This window comes from Etheostoma cragini, chromosome 17 (genome assembly GCF_013103735.1).
Source record: "Etheostoma cragini isolate CJK2018 chromosome 17, CSU_Ecrag_1.0, whole genome shotgun sequence".
Lineage (NCBI taxonomy): Eukaryota > Metazoa > Chordata > Actinopteri > Perciformes > Percidae > Etheostoma > Etheostoma cragini.
In genome coordinates this window covers 3,955,440-3,971,555 of record NC_048423.1, presented here as the reverse complement: position 1 = coordinate 3,971,555, position 16,116 = coordinate 3,955,440, and the positions used below count along the sequence as shown (strand labels likewise).

The following is a 16,116-nucleotide window of genomic DNA, read 5'->3' as shown; positions in this document are numbered from 1 at the left end:
CTTAACTTAAATATTCTAGTGGAAAACGTTAACATGTTTTTTTTTGTAGACCCAATGCTTTATTTTTTAGAGTGTAGCCGCTATGAAGCTGCTTGGTCACTACCCTGTCAACATCGTGTTAAACCTGCCAATAGTCAATAGCACACCACATATCACACCACATATCACACCACATATCACACCACATATCACACCACATATCACACCAAATATCACACCAAATATCACAGAAAGTTAGTTTTGTAAGTCTTACCCATCTTTAAGGGCCGAGACCTCCATAAGATTTTACATTAATTCATACCACCTATCAGCTTTTTCTCAAGTAAACCCCACCCAGAATTGTCTTTAGCTATAATAAAGCATTTTATTAAAATCCACTTTCACATAGCCCTCAGACACTTCACATGAAGAAAAAAAGCAAAAAAAAAAACGAAACCAAATGAAGAACTTAACTAAAGAGATACCTTTTAGAGATTTAAAGACATTGTTATTTTTTTACCGGCAGCGAGAACCTTGTTCTTCATCAAAAGGACGACCAGAACACCAGTGTGTACATCAGTATACAGTGACTCACATGAAGCAATTCAGAAATTGTGAACAGTCATGTTCTATCACACAAATGTTCCTCACATGAATCTGTATGGGTAAAGCAATGGCATAGTCAACCACCCCAACTATATCCTACTTCTCTTTGATGTGTGGCTGGCCCACCAACCTCCAAAAGAAGACTGTCCTGAGACAAAAGAAAATCATTCCCTGAATCTCTAGAGAGAGACAGACGTTATTATACATGAACAGGTTTGGTTATTATAATTCTTTCAAGATGAACCAGCCTGATGCATCTTCACATCTTGAGAAAGTAAAGGAGAGATGACACCCAGCACGACCTCTGGCAACAGACACACAATACTGATGGTGAGATGACTGCAGAGCAGGTACTGCATATCAATTATTTGGTGTGATTTTAGCATAGGGGCATAATAGCAGATGAAGATAATTTCCTTTATTTAGAGATTTCACTGGCTTGATTTGTTGTCTTTTTCAAAAAAGTGTAATAAAAAGTCAGAATGAAACGGACAAAGTAAGATTTCTTCACAAACATAAATAAATACACAAATTTGACAAATTAATTATTTTAATTAAAGAAAAACAGGATGCTTGACCACGTCAATGCATACATCATTTAATGTCAATTGATGTTCTTTTTTGCAGCGGAGCATCATCAGACCCCATAGCTGCAGGTTTGTGCATGTGGTCAGGTGTGCATGCACAAAAAAACTGTGATCAGATCAGAAAATACTTCCAAAATCCAGTATTTTCTAAGCAAGTATTGCTCTTCGGCAGTCAGTGTTTAAAACAGATAGAACAGATTATACGACTTCAGTATAAAAAAAAAGTCCCCCAGCGCTTCCATCCATCCCTCTCTCTCCCTCCTTCTCTCGCTGCCTCTCCTCGCAGAGACCCAGCCTCCTGTCCGGTCCGCCATCCTCCGTGCTGCCATGGCCGCGCAGGCTGCCGGTCGTGATGCTGCGACGGTCGGACCCGCAGTCTGCACCGAGATGGAAGAACGGGTAAGATGCGTTTTGATAATACAGGATGCTCTCTTTGCAAAAACGTTCAGGACCGAGACCGTCCCTTGACATCGGGCCTTTCCAGGCAGTCTCTGACACGCTGCTGCAAGAAGATGGAGAGAAACCCTTCAGGATGCACACCGCCGCAGTACCCGCAACAATGTCATTTAATTGATTTGGGCACAATGTTCAGATTATTAGGCTAGTGCAGAGGAAAGGAAAATGAGCTTTCTCGTGTAAGCAATAGAGAGAGGGCGAGCCGTCGCCCACTGCTGCTGCTGCAGCTGCAGCGTATGTGTGACGCGCTGATGTCAAAGCGAGAAGTGAAAGTGCAGCAGCTGGTCGGTCGGTCGGTCGGTGCATGTAGGTTTCCGAGGGCCAGCTTATAATTAGCCGGACAGTGGTCATGCTTTCACATATTTGCGTCTCACTCGTCTTGTTTTGCTGCTGAATCCGGAGATTTTGAGCGCGCCTGTCAAGCCGGGTTTCTTCCACTTGGCGGCGACGCCAGCTGACAACAAGTTGGCAGGAAAGGTAGGATTTTTTTCCTGATTAACCGAGCAGAACTGAGCATGGATGAAATAGAGGCTTTGTGGTGCTAAGGTCATTATCAGAGGAAAGTGTCCACCAAGAGAGAGGCCCAGTGTGTGTGTGTGTGTTTTCTGTTATTATGGGCCTGTTCATCAACAGGAAGAGTGAGGCTGCACTCTTTATGGCATTGATTTCCTCACAATTTTGGATTAGATTATCAATCACTTAAAATGTCCAAATTGCCAGTTGCCAGTGCCCAAAATGACGTAAGGAAGGTGTGGAGATCATGTGCATTTTGCATTTGACAACTTGTGAAGCCGTAACCATCAAATATGTTATGTTTTTGTGGAAAATGGCTTTGTGGTAATGAAGCCACCTGTAACAGACTGGGAAGTGTGTGTGTGTGTGTGTGGGTGTGTGTGGTTGTTCTCACCTCCTGGACTGAGGGAACTAAATTGAACTTGTTGTTCCGGTTTTGCATTTACTGGGCTGTAATGTTTTTGTTAAGTCGTCTTCAGGCTGTGGACTCACTCATCAGCTGTTCTTCATCCTTTACACTTCTCCCCATTTTGTCGGCCTTTTCTTAGGGTGAGTGCTTGATTAGATTGCTGCTTTATCTTCCATCAAGTTGACATTCACTGTCGGTGTAGTTGTCTTTATCTTACTTCAAGTTTCATCTCAGACAATGGATCTTAACTGTGTTTGAAATCAGAGTGTCATCTAAAAACGTTTACAACCTCCAGCAGCCACATGCTAATTCATAATTTCTTACAAAGAAAGCAGGCGATGTGACTTTGTGTATATTTTGCAGATGTAGGCTGTAGTGCCAAAGGTGAGGCCAACCAATTGCATCAGTTATGCAATGCATACCCACTAATCTCCTCACTGGAAAATGAGAGATTCTGGATTAAGGAGGGAGTTAGTTGGAGGCCGAGGGAAACCCGTGAAAGAAGGCTGTTATTAGAGAGTACAGGGCAAAGGATTGTTTTACGACCCAAATACTTTGTCTGCTGAAGCTTGAAAAGATGCGAAAAGACCGTTAGGAATATCAGAGTAAGAGAGAATTGTTTCATTGTGTTGTTCTGCCAGAAGTGAGATTCATCTTGGACTTTTGGGTTAAAGGATAAACTATTTTCTCTTCCTTACTTAAAAAAAGTTTAATCTGGTTGCCTCCTCTGTGATGTGGTGACTGGCTTACTTGGACAGATTGGTTTCCATTTTCTTTCAGCTACTACAGCTACCTTTTGAAACCACCACGACTCAGACGGAGGAAGCTACAAACTTCTGCACAGAAGTAAAACTTAGTCAGGAGTCAAGTGTTGGTGATTTGTAGTTTCAACTAGGGGGGGGATAAAACATCTGGGAAAAGCAGATGCAAAAAGGTGGCACAGATATCATCTTAACAGTATCATCTTACGACTGTCCCTCTGTTGTCTTAGGTTTCAATTTGTGTATAGATCCCAGCAGATCAAGAGTATAAGGTATATTATGATTGCAAACAGACACTTTTATGGTATTTGTATCTATTTACTGCAATTATGTTGTTAACGTATAGACACTTCAAAAGTGTTGAGAAAGATATGACCAAAGACTTCCATGGAGGATTTGTAATTAAATCAGTGATATTTGTTTTTAAACTGAAATGATTATACAACAAATATACTGTATTTTCTCATATAGCAGCAGAGAGTTTTTGATTGCACCACTAAGGAATTACATTATTTCTACAAACAACATTTCATGTTTGACGGCAGAAAACATACTTTCTTTTACTCTAAACTGCATTCCAGATCGGCAAAATATGCATCTTAAACAGCTCAGATTCAGGTTTGAAAAGCAGCTCAATTGAGTGTGACACTTTGAGTGAGGACAAGTGCACCATCTCATGAGTTGTTATTGTAGTCCTGTGCTGTGATAGGATTGAGAGGGAATTCTCTCATCAGCCTTGTGCGCTCTTTTGTCCTTTTGTAACATTTGCTCAGTTTTATTTGGTCAACATCTGACACACAGACATGAAGATTGCTATTGCTGTTTAACAAAGTGTTGTCCTCTCTTCCAACAGAAGGAGGGAAAAATGAAGGCTGATTTGGAGGCTCCTCTGCCTGCTGAACAGGAGGATATCGCAATCCAGTGCCGAGATGTGTGCCGATCTTACGGCAAGCTGAAAGTCCTCAGCCACCTCAACCTGACTGTACCACAGGGACACATGTGAGTGGACATTCTGACTCACACTGACTCTGTTTTAAGTACAGTTTAACCACAATGAAGTGTTGTTTAGTGCTGTCCCAACTGTTAACTGTTACTATAAGATCCGTAGTTAAGATTCACCTGGTGCAGGGGTCTTCAACGTTTTTTAAGCCAATGACCCCCTAACTGAAAGAGAGACGGAGCAGGAACCCCCTACTACATATGTTGTATGAAATGAAGTTGCACATTAAAATGGGTCTACAATAACGTGTAGGGCGGCCTAAAGCCTTTATACCTTTTTTGCCTCCAACTTCTTAAAATGGCTAACAATTGTTGGCATGAGTTTATGAATCATTTTTAATGTTAAACATACAGTGAATCCTCAGTGACTAATTTACCTATCGGCCGGTAAGCAGTGGGGATTTATGTTTGCTAATATTATGTTAAATTAAGACTTTTTACTTTTTGAAAAAAACTTTAAAAAGGAATAATTGGAAGGCCCTTGCATTGACTCTGAGGACCCCCTAGGGGTCTTGGACTCCCTGTTGAAGATCCCCTGACCTAATGCATTGTGGGTAACTTTACCTTTCGGTGTTGGTGTTAGCCATGCTGCAGTAAAGACATGCTATTGGGGTAATACATTATCATTGGTTATTATTGTTATATCTAGTAACATGAAACTGTGGAGTTCCTGTCTTCCATAAGGAGCATTTAAACTCATGCTGGACATACACAAAAGGGTCCTTCTTCACTCATCTATGCATGTGTGAAGATGCTGTTGAATAATTTACAACATCTCTTCTTACCTACGTAACAAGTCAAGTCGTAGGTACCCCAAATCACATGCGGCACATTCATCTGTGACCGTCTGGGTCAAAGAAAATCTTATCCAGGGTTTCTGTGTTTACGTCACTACTGCAGCTTCTGTGTGTATGACTGTTAGATGTGTGTGCATGTGTAAGTATGTGTTATGTGTTAACTTCCTACCCTGACCTTGGTGGGAGGGGAGTGCTTGAAGCAGCACTGTCTTATCAAACAGCTGTTATATCTCCCATTATCTATGGAGACATAGATTTGAAGTCCGACTCTGCCAAAGACAGGTCATAACCTACTGCTGTTATGTTAGACTGTGGACTGGAGCCCAATTAGAGACAATATATATTACTCTTTGTGCCTAACTTCCACTAGGGACTTTTCAAAATTATGTTTGCTTCAAATTAGTTTGTTATTATTTTACTGGTAATTCTGGGTGATTGGACCCTATTTTAAGCAATAAAGAAAGCAAGACACGTTTTTCTTAAACATAGTTTAGTAACCTACTATTCTTTTTGGAAAAATGTCATTATAATCAAATTTTGTATCACCATAGTCGCTACAAATGTACTCATCTCAAACCAAAGTTACTCTCAAGACTCTTGAGTGAGACATCTTGGAAAAAGTAGAAAGTGTTCTGTTTGACCACAGATTTTCTGCAGTCGTTGTTGTGTTTGATCTAATACAGTCATCTGGTTATCTTCAGGTGTTTACATAGTCCATGTCTATTTCCTTATTTGGGAATACTGACAACTCTTAAAGCTACTTCCATGTCTGACTGTAAGTGAACCAAAACTATAGTTTCTCTCACATATACTAGTTTTCTTTCAATTCACATTTGTAATGAGTGAACATGCTAGTGTATGAGCTGCGACGTGTATCACAGCAAAATTGCCGCGAATGAATACACACGCTGTTTACACAACTCATCTAAACAGGTGATAAAAACATAAAGTTTCACAACTTTCCTAGTTGTAAAATTGCTCTGAGAGCCATCTCATATTATCTAAAATGCTCTTGATTCTGTGTTGCAGATATGGCCTTTTGGGGCCTAGTGGATGTGGGAAGACCACACTTCTGAAATGCATTGTGGGAACTCTGAAAATCTCTCGGGGTCACATTGCCGTGTTGGGGAAGCCACCTGCATTCCCTGGGCATGATGTGCCGGGGAAGATGGTCGGGTACATGCCGCAGGTAAACATCACATCTTAAAATGGATCATTAGGGCTTTTCACACTGCACTTGGGGTTAAGTAAGTTTTTACAATGGCACAATCCAAAGTGGGCCAACCCTGACTTTAGCTTAGGGCTAAATCCAGGGCTACATGCACACCACATAAAATATACATTTTGTGTATATTATATCAGAAAACCTTTTTGGTTGCTAAATTGATCTTTAATTAAATTAAGCTTTACTTAGGGTTCAAAAGGTCATTTTTTTATTACAATTCCCTGCAGCTCTGTGTCAGCATTACGTCCAATTACTCTGTCCTTCAGCTCCATATTTAAGGGCCTTTCTCAGGGGCTTCTTTAATTTAGTTTGTGTTCTGTTGCTATCAGTAACCTGTGAGTCTGTCTCATTACTGTCAGACTGGATACCTGATGAGGCTGATAACACACATGGCACGTGTCCTCCCCTGTGTGTAAGCCTTTGCATCACATACGTCCCTGATAGGAAGCGATCTGTGACCCAGAGAAGAAGAAATGTGACACCTCATCTGTTCCCCGGGGTGCAACTGTTGTGGTGCACTTGGCTTGTATTGTCTGATGTGACAATGCAGAGAAATTCAATGACCTGTTTTGACTTTTGACTCAAACAGAGAGGCTATCAATATACAATATATCCAATTTGTTTGTTGTTACAGAAAAATGTGTATATGGACCCTTTTTTACAAGATCTTTGACTTTGAGCCTCGTAATAATACTTACAAGATTATTACGAGGCTCAAAGTCAAAGATCTTGGTGTAAGTGCTCAGAAAGCAGCAGTGCAGCTGCAGATAATAGTAATTATAAGAATAAGTTTATTTGATTTAGCACCTTTTAGCACAGTTGTAGAAACAGATCTGCATTTTAAGGAATAATGAAAGATATATTCATAAGCCTAGGTCTGGGTTACGTTATGGCTTTTATTGTTCGGGAATGTGCAATATTGAGGTGTGTATGTTCTGTTGTATATTGATCTTTGTGTGTTACTCAATCTTATCTGCACACTGACTTACTGTATATGTGTGTGTATATAGGCTTTGAGCTGCTATGTCACCTGTGTTCTCTTTATTGCCCAAGACACATTTCTCCTCAGGGAGACAATTTAAAGGCTAATCTTGCTCAGATTTGTACTCTTCTTCAGCAAAGCTATAATTAAACAGTTTGGGATTTAATCAAAATATTGTAAATTTCAGTATTTTATATACGCAAAGGAATTGTACAGCCACTTGTGTATAGACAGCGTTTAACATTATAAATAAAGAAACACACAAAAAGTGTAACTTAACTCTGCATTCATGTTAAACCATATGAACATGGCTTCATGGTTTGGGGAGATTACTGACACTAAACAATGTCCTCAGGTCATTTTCATTTTTTTCAAACAAGTCAGTGATGTAATATGTTTATTGATGCCACATATGTTTCAATGAAGAGAGGGAGGGTTTGAAACTTATTTGATGCATCTATCATCATATTCCTTCAGTTCCTCAGTTCTTAGATTTCCATTCATACAAGTATCTTTGTCGGGGAAGATCAGATACATGATGGAGGTAGATTTGGAGGTTGGAACTTAAAACAAAATGCAAAACTATCAAATATGAGTTTCAAGCAATACCTCTCCTCACTGATTCATCTGTAACATCTATGATAAAGCATCTACAGACACACAACCTTTTAAATCTTTGTCTTTGTGTTGCACAGGAGCTGGCGTTGTACAGGGAGTTTACAATAGGCAACACCCTGACCTTCTTTGGCAGAATCCATGGTCTGACGTCGAAGGAAACAAAGACACGCATGGATTTCCTCATAGACTTCCTGGATCTACCTCAGAAAGACAGTCTAGTCCGAAATCTCAGGTAAAACCCCATGAAATTGAATGTTTTTAATTTGCAGAACATAGAACAGAGATTTTTTAGGAACATAATGTTGTATGCAAGAATGTATACAATTTTATTGTGCATCGTACCATTGCATTTACACCAGAAGCCCTTGTGGAACTACTCATCTAAAGTTCTTTGATTCGCTGCAATTTTACTGTCAATCAATAGCTAATCAGTAAAGTTAGATATTCAGCAATCATAGATCATTGTGGTGATGGCATATGGATACAATCTTATCTTGAATTAAATGATGCATTGAGGGTGTTTTGTTGAAAAAATGCACACTGAAAACATGTTCTGTCTTTATTTGTGCAGTTCTTTGCAGTAAGTCATTTGGGACTTTTTTGTGCTGAGTCGGAACACAAAGATGAATTATAGATGTTAAATTTAGGTGTGGTGAACTGAAGCCATATGCAGTACATCCCTAGCCAGGTTATGAAGTGAGTCTACAGATGCGTGTGGACTTTGGCACCTGAATTACCCAAATGGATGTGAACACACAGAAAAACATACTCCCTCTCTCCTCCACAGGTAGTAAACCCAGTGGCCATAAAACAAAATGACAGACTGATAAGGGAAACTAGCCAACGCCAAATAAAGAGACAGCATCCTATTTGTCATAATATTTGCTTTGCTGAATGTTCTCAACTATGTTATTCATTGTCATCAGTGTTGCCAGGTTTGACTGACACCATGTATCTCAATCAGAGTTTTAAATTAAATCTCCATTAAGGATTTTGGGGTTTATATGTCTGTCCAGCATTAACAAGCACTGTAATACTATGCTACTTGGGATTCTTAAGTCTGTAGCTGGATGCGATGATTTTCTTCAAATAACACACACGGAGCTTGGTCGCAAACGGTAAATTTGTGACCTTAATAAGAGAAGATAAGTGACCTGTTCACTTCTGTTTATCTAACTTTTCAGATGTGGAAATGATACAAACAGTAGCGCCCGTTTTTACAAGCCCCCTAAAACAATTTTTACCCACCCACTCAAGCATAAAGGCAACACTGCTTTTGTGTACCCATCAAGGCAAATGTCCATGGAGTCCTTAAAACCTTTAATTTGAGGAAAGTTGGAAAGCTGCCAGTAAGTTGTTGAACTTGTTACACATTAACTTGTTCTGTTGTAACTCTTTAACTAAAGTAAAGCACGTCTGAATACCATATCGCTTGTCCCACTAAACAACAGATTATATCTGCAGAGCTTTGTTTTCTACTAACTTTCTGCTGCAGTGGAAGATACTGTACAAAGACCAAAAAAGTCTGGTTCTCAAGCCATAAAAGGAAACAATCAAGCAATGCAACATTTAAAATAGAGTGTTTGGCTTATCACCAAATATTTCTGTTGGATCTCTCCCTAAAAGTTATTTTTGAGAATGTGACTTTAGTCTTCATGTGAAAACCAGGCTGATGCAAGCTATGAGAGAACATGTTGTTGCAATCTCTCCAACCATAGAGATAAAAAAACATGGTAAATTACTTTATGGCCCTGTTATATTCTGCAGTTATTTGATGAACAATAGTCTTATGTTATTTACATCCCTGATTTGTTTCAAAGACCCTTCTGTTCCCAACGCGTCCCCTCGAACCAGCTTTTTATTGCAGCTTATGTAATATTTATGTCATCTGTGGCGTAACAGCCTGTCGTGTAAGTGAAGCCAAACTTCCTACTGTCAAAGAGGATTCTTTCTGCATGTGATATGTTTTTAAAGATTGGTTAAGGATCTTGCAACAGGTGTTTCTGCTGCAGCCTTTCAGGACATACAGGTTGTCGAAACTATTCACTCTGCAGAATATGAAAGACTTTCTTGGTATGAATAAACACGCACCATGTGGCTTGTGTACTCATCAGTATGTGTGTGCCTCATGTCATTCTTTCTTTTGTCTGTAATACAACGTAGGACCAAGCAGCATAAAATAAGGTCAATTTTGTAAAAATGCCTGTTCCCCCCAATGTCCCTCGCTCAAGTTGTTTTCCTCTGTGGGGTCAGGCAGGTTCGTCCTGCAGGTTTTGTTTTTGCTGCTTACCTTCAGAAGTGAGTGACATGCAAAGAATGGGAGAATACACTGTATATCTTTTGTCACCCTGGCTCTTTTTTTTCTCACTACTTGTTTTCTGTGTGTGTGTGTGTAACAGTGGGGGTCAGAGGCGCAGGGTGTCTCTCGGTGCAGCTCTGCTTCAGAATCCACGGCTGCTCATCCTGGACGAACCGACAGTCGGAGTGGACCCTGTTCTTAGGTCTAAGTATGTATCACACATGTGCAGATTATAATTTCTGTATTTGGTGCAAGTTCAAAATGGCTTTTACAACAAACGGGTTCAGTAGTACCACTCCATTTAAAATGGGCAGATACTCAACTGTTACACTTAACACTCTTCCATACTGCACATAAACTTCAAACTGTTTAATTCTGGCCATTAAACCCTTAATCCATCCTTAAGACATCCAGTACTCACTATTTGTATTTCTGTTAAGCTTTAGCTGCAAAAAAATGAATGATACTCTTAAATTACATTTCCACTTGAGCTAACAACTTCTGCATCCATCTAACAACAATGTCCATGTTTCTCACTTGTGCACTTGTTGTAGAAAATAGGTCAGAATCCTTTAGAAAGCAGACTGCTTTCCCTCAGTATGATGCTCCAGCCTCATTGTACAATAGCACCACGTAGCCTCAACAGATCAGACGGTTGGCAGGGAAAATGCTGTTGGCAAAGCTGTGAGCTTTCCCAGAGATTTTAGAAAAACTCTATTAGTAAGTAGGTCGAGAGACATGATATTTGTTTTGGTTTCTTCGGTCTCTTTTCTAGGATCTGGCAGCATTTGGTGCAGATTGTGAAGACGGGGAAAGTCTCGGTCATCATCACCACACACTACATAGAGGAGGCCAGGCAAGCCAATGTGGTGAGATAGTTCATACATGCATGGACAGAGAGAGAGAGAGAGAGAGAGAGAGAGAGAGAGAGAGAGAGAGAGAGAGAGAGAGAGAGAGAGAGAGAGAGGCCACTTGCATTTACATAGAAATAACAAGGACAAAATTACTCTCAAACTAGAACCAGGAATGCTGCTGCAAAATCAGTAGAACAAAGCCTCTACACTGGTCGCCATGTTTCATAAAAACACAAAGAGTCTGCGTCAACATGTTAGAGGAAGTTTATTTTTGTATTAGCTTTGACAGGAGGGACAAAAGCTCACAATGAATGAGAGAAAAAGCAAGGCGAAAACATTCCATACAGTTTGTATAGAAGCTCTCTTGTGTCTTTATTTCACATAATTTGTCCTTTCAATTCATGAATTAGTTCAAAGAAGACGAAGACGAAGAAGATCAACAAGAAGAAGCACTTATTATTCCCTGAATGGGGAAATTATTTGTTTCACAACTCAATTCAAAGGGGCTTTATTGGCATGAAAGTTTCCATAACAATGTTGCCAAAGCATTAAAATAAAATTAGTCCAAATATTCGGACAGAGCACATTAAAAAATTTAAAGAAAATATGAACATTAACCAAATATTATTATTCTTTTACACTCTGTTGTAACATTACACACAAAAGCCCAAAATACACACACATGCACACACAGGACCCATTGACATGCATTAATGGAGAGGTGTCAGAGCGAATGGGCTGCCACATTATCAGCACTCCGAGGAGTTTGGTGCCTTGCTCAAGGGCACCTCGGCAGTGTCCAGGAAGTGAACTGGCACCTCTCCAGCTACAAGTCAAGTCCTCATGGACTGAGCTGCTGACGCCCCAAGGTGATACTCTATATTTTTCTTATTATCAACAAATCCCATGAAAATACAAAACCAACCAGAACTGATCCTACTAACAAGTATTGTCTTATTACTCACAATCTTCTTCCTCTGTGCCATGGAGCTTCATTATTATCAAAAAGTGTTAAAACGGTTGATTATTTCGAGTCGATCCACATTTCATATCAATGGGTGTTTTCCAGCAGAGACGATTGACTATATGGCACCTAATTATTTGTAAGACTCTGCTGAAAAACACACATTTACCATCTGTGCAATAGACTGCAGCAGAGATTATACTTTCTTAGGCGCTGAGACTGTTTGGAGTAGGCAGCCAGATCATGCTCATGTTCTACCGGGCGATCTGGAGAGCATTAACAGATATGGAATCAAAGCATAGTTTGGCAACTGGTTAGTTAGACTGGTCAGCACACACAAGACAGCTATGAGGAGAATAGGGAGGATAGAGTACAAGTCCACACAGAGCATGCTGTTAGAAAACAAGCGGAAAGAATCACTGCACACTATCTAAACCCTCTCTTTCCTGAATATGAGCTGTCTCCATCAGGAAGAAGATTTGGTATGCCGATACAAACAAACTAAAGTTATTGTTCATCTCAACGTCCATCAAGAAATGGTCTGATAGATTAAATGACTGATCTGAACATTAGACCTTTGCAGCCAGTAATGGAAATCTGTGCTCAAAACCCCACCCGGCAAACATGCAAATACAGACAACATCAAGAAACAGAGAGAGAGAACTGGAAGTTAGGCAGACGCCATGTTCTGCTTTTATTTGTGCAGGAGACTTGTCAGATCTCTGTAGTTTTATGGAGAATGATCACACATAATTACAACAGGCCCTCACACAGTACAAAGCAAAGTATAAAGCCTAATACCCCTACACTTTTTCACTTCATGTAACACCCATGTCACCTTCACTGCTGATCAAACTAAAGCTTGGCTCAGGATAAATCCAGTCATTCAGTTATTGTTTCACTTGTAATTTTTTTCATGAAGTCCATAAATCCGATTGCTTAAAAGAGACAAGTTAAGTTCGTACTGTAGAATAGTTTGGCTGATCATTTTCTTTTTGTTCAAAGGTACATTCTGTAATTTGGGGAAATATGCTTATCAAGCTTAGTCTTTATGCTAAGGTAAGCTAATCACCTACAGGCTCGAGCTCCATACTCAATGTGAAAACATGAGAATGGTAATGATCTTTTCATCTAACTCTTGGGAAGAAATCAAAGAAGCATTATATCCCCAAATGTCAAATTATTCCTTTAACATTGTTTAAAAGATAAAATAAAAAAAACGCTATCTGAGATTTACACCTCTCTTTTGTTGTTCAATAACCCCCCACCCCATGTCATAACACCTATTGCACAAATATTGTCACTGCTGTTATTTCTCCAGGTCGGTCTCATGAGGAACGGCTGTCTGCTCGCTGAAGGACCTCCAGACGCACTCATGAAGCAGCACAATGCAACAGTGAGTCGGCTACTCGTTCAAGCTCTCACAGGATGTATGGACACCCAAGGGACCTGGTAGTCAGGGCCGGGAGGTTGTTCATGGAACCACAATGCAAGACAAACAATTCAAAGTGCTTTGTATTTAGTATTACAATAAAGATGTGATGTACAATTAGATACATACTGATAAAGATTAATGAAAGACCGATTATAAAAAACCACATAATAAGTAAAAAAAAGAAAGCTATGAGAAAACAAACCAGGCCGAAATGGGAGAAACCAAAGTTTAATGATTGGCAATTTTAAACAAATTTTTAAGTCTAGATTTGAAGTTGGGTGAGGCCGCACCGAAAAACTGCAAATGTACTGATGAGACTAGAAAATATTTATACTGGTCCCCTGTTACCCATGCTACCTTCTGCTGCAGACCCTTGAGCACGCCTTCCTGCAGCTGTGTGAGACGTCGGACCAGATAGTTTCTAAACGGGGGTCCAGTCCACAAGGTGGGGCGCTGGAAAACAGCCAATCGTTCGAGAGTGGGCGGGACGAGAGTCAGCCAATTCTCGTGGTCGGACCAGGAGCTGCAGAGGAAGTTCCAAAATATTCAGGTACAAGTTTGAAACATGCAGTACAGGTCCTTATCTCAGTTTAATAGATATATTAAGTTCCAAAACACCAAATATGATCATCATGTGAAGAAATACAGTTTTACCATCAGCCTGTTTTTGCAGTCTGATAAATATTTTACCGGTCTGAAAATATACGTGAATAATTACCTTTGAGAGTGTGTACTTGTGTGTTTTTGTGTGTTAAGTGGACTGGAAGGTACGTGCCAAACACGTTCTGCCCAAGTGGAGAAACATCGCTGCCCTGATGATCAAAACTATGGTGCGGATGAAGAGAATGCCAGGGTATGTTGCAGTAATTAATAGTAATATGGAGTAATTAGTAACATAAGTGATTATGTGCAAATATCTGTCAGCCACATGTGGATGTTGACCCTCTCCCCTGTGTTTGCAGCTCATTGTGTTTCCAGTTCTTGCTGCCTGTCATCCAGGTCTCGCTGATCTGTTTGTGCATTGGAGGAGACCCAAATGGGATTGAGGTTGCCGTGGTGAACAACGACTCCGCCCCCTCCGCTTTCAGCCATTTACTGCTCTCCTTCTTGGACAACTCCAGTGTGCACCAGGTATTTATTAATACACATTAGGCGGGGCAACCCTCTGTTATCATATTTATTGTCAGCCAAAAGAAGTGGTTAGTTTCTGTTTTTGTTCTTTGTTGCAGATGCATTTACCGTATTGCTGTCAATAGATTCAAATGTATTTTCTGTCGGTGATTGATTATAACGTTTCATTTTTGCATGCAATCAGACTGCACAGAAGTGTGTTTGTTTTGAGGCTTACAGAGCTCATAGGGCCTGCTGGTATCTAAAATGGTTCAGTCTACAAAGGAAGTAACAGGCGTCTCTCTCAGTTCTTACATTTAATTTTACTTTAGGTTTCACTTCTGTTTACAGCAGAACATTACGGCTTTCATTTTCTAGGAAATCTGTGAAAGGGGAAAGATAGTTCCTTTGTGTGACATTGAATCACCAACATTCAATATACTGTATAAAACACACACGGCTCTTGTGAAGCTGTTAAATAACAAACACTAGAATCTTTAAAAAATGTGCAGCACAACTGAAGCAAAGTATCATCAAGTATAATGTATCGTAAGTCAGCATTGAACTGATATAAAATGAAACCGTGTATAACATTTTTTCTTCATATATCTATAGGTGCCCTTGTCCCATACGGAAGCTTTGGATGGGATCTATAACGGAGAGTACTGGGGTGTCATCGGCTTCGGCAAGAACTTTACCAGCTACCTGACAAAAAGGTGACAGCATCACTTATGTTCTATACCACAGTCATTGTTCAAAACCAGAAATCAATAAATGTCATGTCATGTCAGGTTGCTATACGCTATATTTAGACCATAAGCTCATCTGCACACCAATTCTGTCCTCCACATTTGTCGTGTACAAGTGGTCTACCTCATTCATATCCCACAAACAATATAAACAGTAGATTCACTTCAAATGCCTGTACAGAAGGCTGTGTTTGCGTGCCGCATGACAAAGAGATTTTCAGTTTGGTACTCGAGAACAAGCAGAGCAGCTCCATCAAAATGCCAGTGTGACTCACAGACAGCATTATAGCTGTAGAGAAACACGATAAACACGCACGGACACTCACTTTTAACCTTACTGCATACATATTTGAACATTTTACACATTTTGCGGAGGTAAAAGCTTCTTTTCTTTTTTTTTTACTTTTTACCCAATTGTGTAATATGTAGCAAACTAAACCGTGGATAACATTACAGTCTTAGGTGAAAAGACTTACAAAGGGGACATTATACAACAACTTGCATTATTTTGTTTATAGCCCCACTGGCGTCGCAGCTTAGAGATGGAAATGTCGGTCGATCCACCCCTTTGGGACGGACTGAAATATCTCTGTTTATGTACAGTGCCCAGAGGCTAAAGCCTCCCAACTTTGATGATCCCCTGTCCTTTCCTCTAGCACCCCCATGAGGTTCAAGTTCATGGTGTTGAGTGAAATTTCTCAACAACTATTGGATGAATTCCCATGACATTTGGTCCAGACATTCATGTTCGCCCTCATGATGAATATATATAT

The 16,116-nt window shown here is 40.0% G+C and overlaps 1 protein-coding gene across 3 annotated transcripts in view; it reads left to right on the top strand.

Annotated features, from left to right (window-relative positions):
- The first annotated feature begins 1,294 nt into the window (after positions 1 to 1,294).
- Positions 1,295 to 16,116, top strand: part of abch1 (ATP-binding cassette, sub-family H, member 1) — a 26,215-nt gene continuing 11,393 nt past the window's right edge. The window contains exons 1-12 of one of the 3 annotated variants that reach the window (XM_034897406.1): positions 1,296 to 2,105; positions 2,611 to 2,690; positions 4,165 to 4,310; positions 6,137 to 6,296; positions 8,010 to 8,164; positions 10,332 to 10,439; positions 11,007 to 11,100; positions 13,371 to 13,445; positions 13,854 to 14,034; positions 14,241 to 14,337; positions 14,447 to 14,615; positions 15,210 to 15,310. In XM_034897406.1, the coding sequence (XP_034753297.1) occupies positions 4,177 to 4,310; positions 6,137 to 6,296; positions 8,010 to 8,164; positions 10,332 to 10,439; positions 11,007 to 11,100; positions 13,371 to 13,445; positions 13,854 to 14,034; positions 14,241 to 14,337; positions 14,447 to 14,615; positions 15,210 to 15,310 (1,274 nt within the window). In that variant the 5' untranslated portion in view covers positions 1,296 to 2,105; positions 2,611 to 2,690; positions 4,165 to 4,176. Of the gene's footprint in view, positions 2,106 to 2,610; positions 2,691 to 4,164; positions 4,311 to 6,136; positions 6,297 to 8,009; positions 8,165 to 10,331; positions 10,440 to 11,006; positions 11,101 to 13,370; positions 13,446 to 13,853; positions 14,035 to 14,240; positions 14,338 to 14,446; positions 14,616 to 15,209; positions 15,311 to 16,116 lie in introns of all 3 variants that reach the window. The other 2 variants (XM_034897404.1, XM_034897405.1) reach the window with 2 other exon arrangements.